The sequence below is a fragment of the Myodes glareolus genome, chromosome 18 (genome assembly GCF_982192425.1).
Source record: "Myodes glareolus chromosome 18, mMyoGla1.1, whole genome shotgun sequence".
Taxonomy (NCBI): domain Eukaryota; kingdom Metazoa; phylum Chordata; class Mammalia; order Rodentia; family Cricetidae; genus Myodes; species Myodes glareolus.
In genome coordinates, this window is record NC_142043.1 from 31,853,540 (window position 1) to 31,866,555 (window position 13,016).

The 13,016-nt window shown below is 37.9% G+C and overlaps 1 protein-coding gene across 2 annotated transcripts in view; it reads right to left on the reverse strand.

Moving 5' to 3' along the window:
- Positions 1-13,016, reverse strand: part of Prim2 (DNA primase subunit 2) — a 207,820-nt gene that overhangs the window by 19,709 nt on the left and 175,095 nt on the right. For both annotated transcript variants that reach the window (XM_087898051.1, XM_087898050.1), the window contains one exon: positions 8,314-8,396. In XM_087898051.1, the coding sequence (XP_087754177.1) occupies positions 8,314-8,396 (83 nt within the window). The remainder of the gene's footprint in view (positions 1-8,313; positions 8,397-13,016) is intronic.

The window sequence follows — 13,016 nt, forward strand, 5'->3', positions numbered from 1 at the left end:
AATTTCTAGTCAGAGAAGACAATCACACAAGAAATACAAGGCATCCAGATGGAAGGGATGTAATATACCGCATCTATTCTCAGAAGGCCAGTTCTTACAGAATCCACAAAAACATAGTACAATAAATTAACCTAGCAATGCTGGAAGACACATGAATAGAAATCAGCTGTATTTCTAACACCAGAGAAAGAAGAAAACATTTCTATTACAAAGTACGAGGAACGCATTTAGTCATAAAGCAGAAAGTGTGTGTGCTGCAGAGTATAAAACACAAGGAAGGAACCGAAGGAACTGAGAAAAGGAAAAGATGTCCGTCATTACCACCCAAACACATTGTGTATCCATCGAAGTCCTAACGCTGATCCCGACATTCAGAGAAAATGAAAACAGGCTCCAAATAGTCAAAACAATATTTAAAAGAAGGGACAGAATTGAAGAATTCACACCTCTGGGTTTTCAAAACCCAGTACAAAGCTATGATATCTGAACTGTAGTATTAGTATCAAGACAGACATACAGACCAAAACAATGGAATTAATAGTCCAGAAAGAACTTTACATACCTATAACCAATTTACTTTGTGTATTTTGAAGTTTCTACTCCTAAGTTAACTACATCTCTAGATACAGTTCACTTTTGTCAAGACTATCAAGAAGCAAGCCACCTCTTCAATGGACATCAACATACAAACACAAAGTGACTCTCAACATCACACTACACACAAAAATTAATTCAAAAGAGACTAAAGATTCAAATTTCAAAGACAAAGCTCTAAAGCCAATACAGGAAATTCTAAGTGTCAATCTTTATGATCTTAATTCTGGCAACAAATTCTTTAGCTATAACACCAGAAACATGTGAAGCAAAAGAAGACACACCAGACTTCACCCATGCTCAAATGTAATCCCAAATTGCATTACCAAGAAATTAATAACCTATAGAAAGGAAAAGTACAATTTTCAATCATCTATCTAATAAGGGCCTCAAATACGAAATAAAAGAACTATTACACTCAACAAGAAAGTAACAACCCAACTGAACTGAGCCAAACAAGTGAAGAGTTACCTCCTCAATGAAGGACAACCAGCCTATCTATAGAGATTTAAAAAAAAAATAAAATAAACACTGTGTTGGACTCTGATATAATGTGGCTTATTCCAAAAATCACAGGACAGAGACACAATACAAAGGAAAAGCGGTGAGAAGCCTCAGGGAGAATGTCATGAGTAATGCAGAAGGGAAGATTCCACTTACAGGCAACACCCAAACAGGCAAACCCACAGGACAGCAGGCAGCTGGTTGCCAAGAGCTGGAAAATGACCAATAAAAACTAAGTTTTCTTCTCGTGGTAACTGCACAAACTTGTAAATATAATGGCTATATGTGTTATACAACTTAAAATGACTAACTGCACAGGAAGACAATTTAAATGAAAATATAAAAGCATGTTTTAAAACCCCGTCTTCACCTGTGATTTACATTTTGTGTATTATTCACATCTTTGTTTCTTATCAGCTGGTTTTTAAACAATGCATTAAACTCTCCAAAGTCTAGGCATGTAAAATTGCATTCATTTCATTGTAGAGAGATTTTTCTTTGGGCTGCCAACTTGTAAAAAAATGACATGGAGAAATTATTAACTATGAAAGTTTGGCCTTTGCTTAGGCTTGTTCCTAACTAGTTCTTATAACTTCCATCAACCCATTTCTTTTAATCTACATTTTTACATGTCTTGGCTATCGTTACTCTGTACTGCCCATCCTGCTTCCTCTCCATCTGTCTGGCAACTCTGCCTTCTTCTTCCCAGAGCTCTCTCTGTCCAGAAGTTCCACCTATACCTCCTCCTGGCTATTGGCCGCTTAGCTTTTTACTAAACCAGTCACAGTGACACATCTTCACACAGTGTAAAGGAATACTCAACATTTCATAGCAAAGGTTTTCAATGAAAGAAGGAACTAAGAAAAATTTCAACTGAATTGAAAAGAAAAATGTGTCAAAGAAGCAGGAAAGCAGAGCGACAAAAAGTGGAGTTTGATCTCCAGTGCCTGCCAGTGTGAGGTTTGGCCTCCTGCACCTCTGATCCAAAGCTCTGAGCACGTCCTACCCTCTCTAAGTCTCAGATTCCTCATGGAGGAAACAAGGATAACGACAATGTCTTGTGAAGAATGACTGGGACACAGAAGAAGGCTCCGAGGAGGTGAGAAAAGGAAAAGCACCATGGCATCCATGGCTCCGCTCACACAAGCACTCTGTGAATTATTACATAGGAAAGAGAAACTATCATGGACTGGATGCACTCAGGAGTTAGAACAAAGGACGCTGCTCTTTCCAAGGCACGGAGTGCAAGGACTGCCACGGAAGAGTAGTGGGTGCTGTCGGGAGTGAGCTCTGTCAGAGCCACAGCACAAAGCATGGGTCTTGGTGAAGCAAGGACAGTTCTGTTCATAGACAAGAGTTATAGGACTGGGCAAACAACCTAAAAATTTCAAGTATAGTTTTTCATAAAAATAAAATTATGATCAGTGATTTTATTCTCAATATTTCGATCACATATTCTTAAAATTTGGGTATCTCAAAACATAACATTTTCATCATACAATTATATATTTTTTATTTTGTCAAAGAAAAAACCTAAAAATTGGACTTGCAAGATGGCTCGGTGGTTAAAGGTGCTTGCAGCAAACCTGACAACATGAATTCCATACCAGGACTACACATGGTGGAAAAAACTCACTTCTCAAAATTGCCCCAACCTCCACTCTGTGACATGTGTGCCTTCATACACATATAAATCAAATAAGTAGGAGCATGGCTTGTGGCCCACCCAGGTAGTGACCCCCATTCCTGCTGCAGCTCCACCTTGCTGCTTGGCACCACGCACCATGCCTAGGAAGGGACTCCCACGCTCCCTGCCTGAGGACCCCTGTATCCTGGTAGCTGTTGCAGGCAGTAGGTTCCAACCCTGCTACCTGAGGACCTGAGTACTGTGTACCTCCTTCATGTGGCACTGTGACACTCTAGCCCCTGCCACTGAACTAAGATCTACAGAACCATGTGAGCCTTCCCCAGACTTCTGAGGGTTTTCAGCAAAAGCTTTCTAACTCTACAAGTTTGCTCCTGTGCTCAGAGGATGAACCTAGCCCTAGCTGAGCTGGGACTATTTCTAATATCCCATTCAGACATCAACGTAAAGCCAAGACAGAACAGAGACACATAAGAAGTTAAAGTGTTAGCACAAATGGATATTTACAGAACATCCCACCCAAGCACAGAATACACATTCTTCTCAGCAGCCATGGAATATTCTCTAAAACAGACCACAAAATAAGTCTCAAAGAGACAGGAAAAATAAAATAATATCCTTCATAAAAGGAAAAGGCTGGATGTCAATGGTAATAGAAAACACACAAACTCATGGAAAGTGAACAACACACTACTGGATAATTAGGTCAAAGACTAACTCAAGAAAGAAACAAAAAGCTTTCCTGATTATATCCATTTAATTTCCTTGTCTTACACTAGTTTTCCAAGCATTTCTTCCCTAAGAACTGCCATGGGTGTTTTCCCACTGCTTGTATGTTTATCTCATGTATATATTTCATTTATTAAGTACACATGTAGCTGTGGATGATCAGGAAGATGATTTCTGCTTAATGCATAATTCTGATAAAAAGAAATAATACTAGAATACTTTACATTATTCAGACTGACATAGAAATACTAGTATTCTCAGTCACAAAGACAGCCTTTTACACAGACAGCTAATTTGAGACTTCAGAAAAAAATCAAAGCATGCTGATTGCCCCAAGAAACAAATACCTGGTTGCCCCTTGAGATAAATACATGAGGTCATTTTCCCAGGCGTTTTGCTAATTCAAGGTCAGAGCTTGAAGCAACCTTAGCAGACATAACTCTGTAGGAAAGGACTTTCTGCACATACTTCCCTACCACTTAAGGTCCAGCTAATTAACTGTTATTGCTAAGTCTTGAATTCCAATGTCATTTTCTGGGAAAGAGCTATGTGAACGGCCAAGTGTTACTCATTGACCAGTCTATGTGACATCCCTAACCTAACAGAAACTACATGAGTGATGTGTTACAAGAATAGGTTAGGCCCCGAAAATGTAATATGTAAATGTAATGTAACATGTAAATGTCCATGTAAAATGTAAATGTCCAGAGTTAGGTTGTGAGAGGAGGGCAGTTGTGTTGAGGGAGAGCAGAGGAAGGGTGCAGAGAGAGAGAGAGATGAAGAGAGTCAACTAGAGAGAAGCTGCTGAGGACAGCAATGGGAAGGGATGTAGAGCTAATAAGGAAGAAAAAAGAAATTTTTTAGAGATGATTTTTTTTCAAGGTGAAATAAAGAGAAGTTACCATCATAAAGTATCTCTGTTTTCTTATTTCCCCCTCAAATAGAAAAAGTCTAACCATCAGATCAGTAATTTTTCCTAAGCATTCATCACACTCATGAATATTTTTGCATACTCTGGGTGTTGACTAGACGCTGGTCACCCAGCTAGCCATATCTGGTACCCAAACAGGTTTAATTAGTCAATCATAAGTAATAAGCTGTTTAATCTCCATGAGTTTATGAAGTTATTAAATATTTGCTTGCTTTCAATTTTAAGTTTACTATAACATAGCCATATAGTATGTAAGAAGTGATTTCACTCTTTTTAAAGTGAAAAAAAAAAGATTTGTTTTGTGTGGTCTATTTTAGAAAAGGTTCTATGTGCTTCTAGGTAGGATATTCATTGTGTTTGGGTAGAATATTCTGTAGATATCTGCTAAATCCATTTGATGCATGATATCAATTAATTAATGTATCTCTGCTTATTTTCTACCTAGATAATATGCCTATTGGAGAAAGCATGTTATTGAAATCATTTATGATTAATGAATTGATGTCAATCTGTTTTTTTTAAAAATCCAGTAGTATATATTTTATAAAACTGTGTGGCAAGTTTGGTGCATATATGTTTAAGACAGTAATGTCTTTTGATTAATCCTTCTCTTGATACAATGAAATATCCCTCCTTATTTCTTTTGATTAGTTATAGTTTAGAGTCTATTTTCTTAGATATTAGGATAGTGGTGCCTACTTGCTTCCTGATCCCATTTGGAGTAGCTTATACATCATTTACTCCAAGGAGGTACTTATCTTTAAAACTAAGTGTGTTTCTTGTAGACAACAGGTAAATAGATTCTGGAGTTTTTGTTTTGTTTTATTTTGTTTTGTTTTAATTAATTAATTAATTTTAAGCAATCTTTTCTCATTTTACATACATATCCCAGGTCCCACTCCCTCCCTTTGTCCCGCTCAACCCATTTTTCCCCCGCCGCAACCCCCATTCACTCCTCAAAGAGGGTGAGGCTTCCCATGGAGAAACAACAAAAATCTGTCTCATCACTTTGAGGCAGGACCAACGTCCTCTTCCCTATATTTCAGCTGAGCAAAATATCCCTCCAAAACAAATAAGCTCCAAAAAGTCAGTTCAAGTACTAGGGATAAATCCTGTCCCACTGCCAGTGGTCCTAGAGACTGCCTAAGCCACACAACTGTGAGGTTAGGGCCGATGCAAGTTCTCCTGCTATCAGTCCAGAAATGGCGATCTCCCACTAGCTCAGGTCAGCTATTTTTGACAAAGAAGCTAAAATTATACAATGGACAAAAGAAAGCTTTAACAAATGGTGCTGGCATAACTGGATGTCAACATGTAGAATAATGAAAATAGATCCATATCTATCACCATGCACAAAACTCAAGTCCAAATGGATTAGAGATCTCAACATAAATTCATCCACACTAAACCTCATAGGAAAGAAAGTGGGAAGTAGTCTTGAATGCATAGGCACAAGAGAGCACTTCCTAAATGCAACACCAGTAGCACAGACACTGAGAGCAAAAATTAATAAATGAGACCTCCTGAAACTGAGACACTTCTAAAAGGAAAAGGACATGCCAATAAGACAAAAAGGCAGCCAACTCAATGGAAAAAAATCGTCACCAACCCCACACTGGACAGAGGACTGATCTCCGAAATATATAAGAACTCAAGAAACTAGACATTAAAACATCAAATAGTCCAATTAAAAATTGGGTACAGATCTAAACAGAGAATTCTCAACAGAAGTATTTCAAATGGCCAAAAGACACTCAAGGAATTGCTCAACATCCTTAGTCATCAGGGATATGTAAATCAAAATTACTCTGTTTTTGTTTTATTTTTTAATCTATTCAATCTGCCTGTGTCTTGACTGGAGAATTGTGATCACTAGTATTTAAAGCTATTGTTGAAATGTGTATGTGTGTGTGATCATCATTGTGTTGCTGATTTTTGGTGGCTTTGTGTTATTAACGGTATTTTTAAAATAATTATAGCCTCATATTTCTTTTCAAAATTATTCTGCTACCCTCACTCCTCTCTTTAGCCTGAAATACTGCTTCTTAAATTTTCTTTAGGTTTGGTTTGTTGAGTATGTGTGTGTGTGTGTGTGTGTGCTTGTGTCATGGAATATTTTTAATGCATTTCTTCTTCAATTATGGCAGATAGTTTTGCTGGGTATATTAATCTAGGTTGGTCATCATAAGTCTTTTAGGACTTGGAATGTATTCCTTCAGGATCTTCTAGCTTTCAAAGTTTCCAATGAGAAGTCAGCTGTAGCTCTAATGGATTTACTTTATATGTGACTTGGTTTTTTTTCCTTGCACTTTTCACTACACTTTCTTTGTTATATATAGTTAGTGTTTAACTCTGAAACGATGTGGGAATTTTCTTTTATGGTTTTGTCTATTTGGTGTTCTGAGTATTTCTTATATCTGGGTGAATGTGTCTTTCCTTAGTTTGGGGACATTTTCTTCTATGATCTTGTTGACGATCTGGTCTATGTCATTGACTTGGAGTTCTTTTCCCTCATCTATGCCTAAAATTCAAAAGTTTATTTTCTTCATGGTGTCCTCCCTGTGTTCCCATTTCTGTTCAGACTTCATCCTACTTCCTCTTAACCTCTGGTAAGCATTAGCCAGAATTCTGCTTTGGCTTTTACTCCACCCTGCTTCTCCCATAACACCCTGGTCTTGGAAAAGCTGACTTCTGCTTCAGGCATCACTACCTGCCAATTGGTTATATACTAGTGGCATGTCACATCTACGACTCCTCAGTGTTCTTATGATCTTTCCAACTCATAATTGTAACTAGAACGTGCCTTAGCTTCTCTATTTGAATGTAAAACCACCTCCTCTTTGCCATTCAAATTCTTTACTTCGAAAATTCAACTCCCAAACCAAGCACCTCTTAAGTTGCCCATCACAGATCATGTACTGGTCCTTTCACTTGAAAGTCAATGGCCTTACACACTCCTGCCTTTAACTTATGCATTTGTGATTCAAATTATTCAAATTCATGACTTTCTATTAAGTCCTCATCCTGTGACCAGCTCTTGCAGAAAGTGCTTTCCAGACTCAACTGGCTATAGACAGTTTCCTTTGTTAAGCATTGCTTCACTTTGACTAGACTAAGTACCTAAAAACTTTACAAGGTAAGCTGAATCAATTAGACAGTAGGGTTTTTCCAGTACATTGATGTTCTTCAAATTAAAAAATAATAATAACTTTTTTAAAAGAATGTGCAATGACTTTGCTGTCCCAGCTTCTTCTGGGGCCAGGAAGGATAGGCTCAGTCAGCTATTGTAGAACCCAAGGCAAGCCAGAATCGCACTGTGGACAGTGGTTCTAACAACACCATGGTATTTTTTAAAGGATAGTCTTACTAAAAGATGCATTCTCTTAAATATTTAGTTAACAATTTATGCATTTTAGTTAAATTCTTAACAAAACAAAGTATTTGAAAAAGCACTAGACCTAATAAGCTGCCATCAGACTTAAACAGATTAAACCTAGTGACGACTGAGCCTACTAGAACAGTCATTGACTTCAAAGTATATTTTATTTTCTCAGAAAACAATTTTCCAAAATGAAAGACTCTGTCATGAAATTTCAGCTTCATTAATAAACCTCAATGCATTAAACATTTATGTTTTTAAGTGAGGCCCTCAACTGACAGAGAAAAATAAGTTGGGGTGGAATTTCTATGTTCTTTTATTACCAAGGGAAATAAAACTGTAGCCGAGCAGATGGAAGAACTGCAATTTCCAGGGACTCAGAACCTGAAAAGTCAAGGTGTTGGATCAATTCACCCAGAAGGCAGAAGTCTGGTGTGAGTCCTGACACAGTACACAGCATCATTCTGTAAACAAATCCCAGAGGATAGAGCTGCTGCAGGACCAGAGGATCCTGGGCAAAACTGGACCTACCTGGTTGATCCCCGAGGCAGGAATCTTGTAGGACTGCATCTTCTGCTTCAGCAGCTCTGCATCACTGTGACGGAATGGGCACCCTGACAACAAAACACAAACCATACAGCAGCAAGGTCATTTACCAGGACAGCACAGTGCCACCCTCGATGCCAAACAGCTTATTAATAAAAGCTCAATTGCCCATGGGTGCAACTGCTTCCCTTTCTATCTAAAGGAGGATTTAGCTGCTCGAGTATCAGGACACTACAGGGTCAGGAGTTACATAAAACAGCGCAGCACTTGCAGACTCACATGGCCGTTCATTAGGAAGGGAAAGCAGTCTGAACCCTGGCACTCTCTCACCGAACAGGAAATCACAAAGTAGGCATAACAGCTTACCTCTCACATTTCTGCGCTCTAAAAATACTGCAGAATGACATAAAAGAGGTGTGTGTGCATATATATATATATATATACATATATGAAATAAAAATATCCAAATTCTAAGAAACATAAATATATAAAATCAGATTCTGACATAAATTCTATGCCTATCTCCTGAAGACCGGAACCCCTATAAACTCTGAAGAACCATGACAGTAAACAATGTGGACAATTAGAAACAGCTTCAGAGAAAAGTCACACATACTATATTTGTCTCATCACTTATTTCATGAGCAAAATAAAAGGATGGACAATGAGAAATACTTGGATGAAGAAGAACAAAGACTATTTAGGCACAGAAGAATATATCTACACGCTAACTGGTAGTAACTGCACATTTTATATAAAATTGGTGGAAATTGGGGAATGAAAAAATAATGGAAAAGGGCCAAGAAGTTAAAGTAATATATTTATCAAACAATTTAAATATAAATAAAGCTTCCATTGTAAAACTATGGATCTCTACGAACTATGAATTCTGCAAAATTTATAGCATATCCTTTATATATATTTACAAGAATACATTTTAGTACAAGGAAGCATCTAGAGAAAATGTATAGTAAAGTGTATGGCATTCCTGGTAGATTGATCATGCTCCTGTGGGTGGCTCAACACAAGACTAACAATCTGAGCAGTACAAACAGAACACAATGAGTTATTTGAAATAAAAACCAGAGAGATAATTGAATTGAATAAATTCAAATTTTAATTGAAAAATCAACAACATAGAAATAGGATCTCAAGGCAAATTTTGCGAAGCAGGTAAATGCAGAGATTTATACCTGACCAGAAGAGAAATCCCTGGGCAAAACCTCTGTCACAGCCAGTGCCCTGGGCAAGCCCATCTGGAGCCTCAGTGTGCATGCATCTAAGAGAAGTTCAAGGGGCTGAGTGCTTACACTTTTTTTGAGTTTCACATCAGAAAATCTACCAGCATCTCACAGTGTTTATCATTTAAATAAACACAAATGAATAAATAAATCAAGCTTCTGTAGAGGGAAGGGAAAGACTAAATATACTAGCACATCCTATTCTCCAGAAGAGACTACCTGAGCAGAGCCCTGTTGAGTCTATTACAGCCTGAAATTCTCGGAAAAGGGGGGTTCCCAGCAAGTTTATCTCATTCAAGGAGATAAAGTCAGCAAAACACTGGAGAAGTTCAGTGTAAAAATGTTAAACAAACAATACAGAATTATAACAGCAAGGATGCTGGAATGAAGAGGCCAAGTACATACATAGGCTAGAAAAAAGAACAGATGTTAGAATATGCAGAGAGATATGAAACCTAAGCACTTTTTAAAGCTACAGATTAAAAACACTATACACATTAAGAAGGATTTCTATGGTGGTTTAAAGGAAAATGGACCCCAATGGGAGGGACACTATTAGGAGATGTGGTTTGGTGGAAATAAGTGTGGCTTTGATGGAGGAAGTGTGTCACTGTGGGGGCAGGTTTTGAGGTCTCTATTGCTCAAGCTTTGCTCAGTGTAACACTCAGTCTACTTCCTGTTGCTTGCAAGACATAGCACTATCAGTTCCAGCACCATGTCTGCTGCACACCTCCATGTCCCGCCATGATAATGGACTAATCATCTAAGCCATCTCAACTAGGTGTTTTCTGTTGTAAGAGTTGTCGTGGTCATCATGACCATGTCTCTTCACAGCAATAGAAAACCTAACTGAAAGAGTTTCCTCTCTGTTGTCTCTAAGACACACATCTTACGGGTACAATACTGTCAGTGCCATGATGGGAAATATCTATCAAGCAAACAGAAATGGAAAACAAGCTGGCTTAGCTAGTCTGAAAATATCTGAAAAAGAAGATGTCAAACCAGAAGTAGTCAGAAGAGACGAGTGAGGCCACTGCATATTAATGAAGGGAATAACTCATCAAGAAGATACAATTGTAAATATATATGCACCAAATGTTGAGCTTCACAATTTCATACACAAACACTAATGAACATAAAGGTCAAGCAGATCAAAAAAAACAACAACAACAAAAAACTGGTTCCCCACTTTTACCTCTAGATAGATCACCAAACCCAAAAATCAGCATAGAAGCTTCAGATTAAACATTATACACCAAATGCATATCAAGTCTCAACAAATTATTCTACCCAGCAGAAACAGAACAGAAATTCCAGAAAGCAGTCATAGAGCCTGTTCAAAACCCGACCACATTCTGTGTCACTTAATATTTAAAGCAACTTGATGGAAACAATTAAGATGTTTGTGGTAGTTTGAATGTAATTGGCCCCAGTAAGCTCATAGGGAGTGGCACTATTGAGAGGTGTGGCACTGCTGAAGTAGGCGTGGTCTTGTTGAAGGAAATGTGTCACTCTGGGGCCAGGCTTTGAGATCTCCTATGTTTGAACTTCACTCCGTGCCACAGTCCCTTTCCTGTTGCCTTACAATCAAGATGTGGCCAGCACCGTCTGTCTGCAAGCTGCCATGCTCTCCACCATAATGATAATGGATTGAACCTATAAATTGTAAGCTGCCACCTCAATAAAATGTTTTCCTTCATAAGAGAGCTACTGCGGCCACACTGTCTCTTCACAGCAATAAAACCCTAACTAAGACAATGTTCTTTAATAAGTGAAAAAAAAATAACCTGTGATATATCCAGATAATGGACTATTACCAGATTTCCACCCAGCCTCCACTTGGAAATCAAGAGTGGCCTCTGCCCAGCTCAAACAGCAGGACTACCTTCGATGAGAAGCTATGTCTAAAAATAAAGGCAGAGAACAATAGAGAAAGGCACCTAACATCAACTTTTGGCCTCCATTAACACACACATGCACACATGTATATATCAGAGACACATACATATATCAACACAACCATAGACACAAGCAACAGTCCAAAAATAGGGAAGTGATTTAAAAATTACTTTTAAAGAATATATTATGAAGTAAATTAAAATAATCTTCCAGAGACTAGTTAATAACAGAAAATAATGTCAAGTTTAAAAACGTGAGGCAAACAGTTAAGAGTTAGCTATCTAGACTTAAGAGAAAGACCCATGATTAAATGTGAAATAATGGGTAAAATTTTCATATTTTTTATAGACAGAATATTTTGAAAATAAACATAAAGGAAACATACTGATGTTCACAAAGTCAAAAATGTGGATGTCACAGACTTGGGGAAAGAGAGATGCACAGAAAATTATCAGGCAGTAAACTTATTCTCTACAATATATATAGTACCATAAATTTGTCCACACATAGACTATAGACACCAAGAGTGAACCCCAATCTCAGCTACAGGCTTTGAGCAATAGCAACATGTAGTAACCAGTCACTGTGCCAGAAGATACTGAGAATGGAGGAGGTCATCATGTGTGAGGATGAGGAAACATGGGAGCACTTTCTTTTCAGTCTTCCTGTGAACCTAATGAAGTTTAAAATTTTAAAACAATTGACCTGTGTGCATGCGTGTGTGTGTGTGTGTGTGTGTGTGTGTGTGTGTGTGTGTGTGTGTGTGTATGGGAGGGGGGGATTGGTAAATGTGTGCATCAGACAATTCAGTTCATCAAGTGTTTGTGAAGAACAGTACAGGAATCCACCCATATGTGAGGCTTTACTTTCTGTGGTTTCTATTATTCAAGATCAAAAATATCCAAATGGAATTTTACACAGGTGTTTCATCTGTGCAGCACCATGAGTAGTGTGGCAGAAATTGTAGGATGTCTGATGTGTATATGCTGAACACAATGATTGCCTGTTGGTCACTTAGTCTTAGTTATAACAATGATATCACAGTTCTATCATGATAACACAGTTCTGCATTTAGATTATAGCACAAGAGTACTGCCTATGGCAATCTAGGTATGCAAACAAACAAGCAAACAAACAAAACTTACTGTAAGTAAAAAGTTAAGGAAGTGGGGAAGGAGGCCAAAGTTGTTAAGATACTATGGCAGAACAAATTTCCTACTCATGAAATGATCAAAAAGAAAGAAGAAACTTATTACTGGCTCTCCTTAGCACATGGAATTGCAAACGAATCAGGCACAGTATGAGACAATTGTTTAGTTAAGATGGCAAAGACATGAACTTGTGGATGGGAAAGAGTGAACACAAAAGGTGTTGTGGGGCTGTCGAAAGCACTGAGTTTGCGAGTGTACACATCAGTAAGGATCCTTAAAGAGTGACAAGCCATGTATGGTAAGCAGTTTTTATAGAGATTCAGGAATAGAGTTGTTCTGTCTTGTTTTGCTTCTTTGATATGGAGCTCTGGATCAAACAAAAGGTCTTGCATGTAGT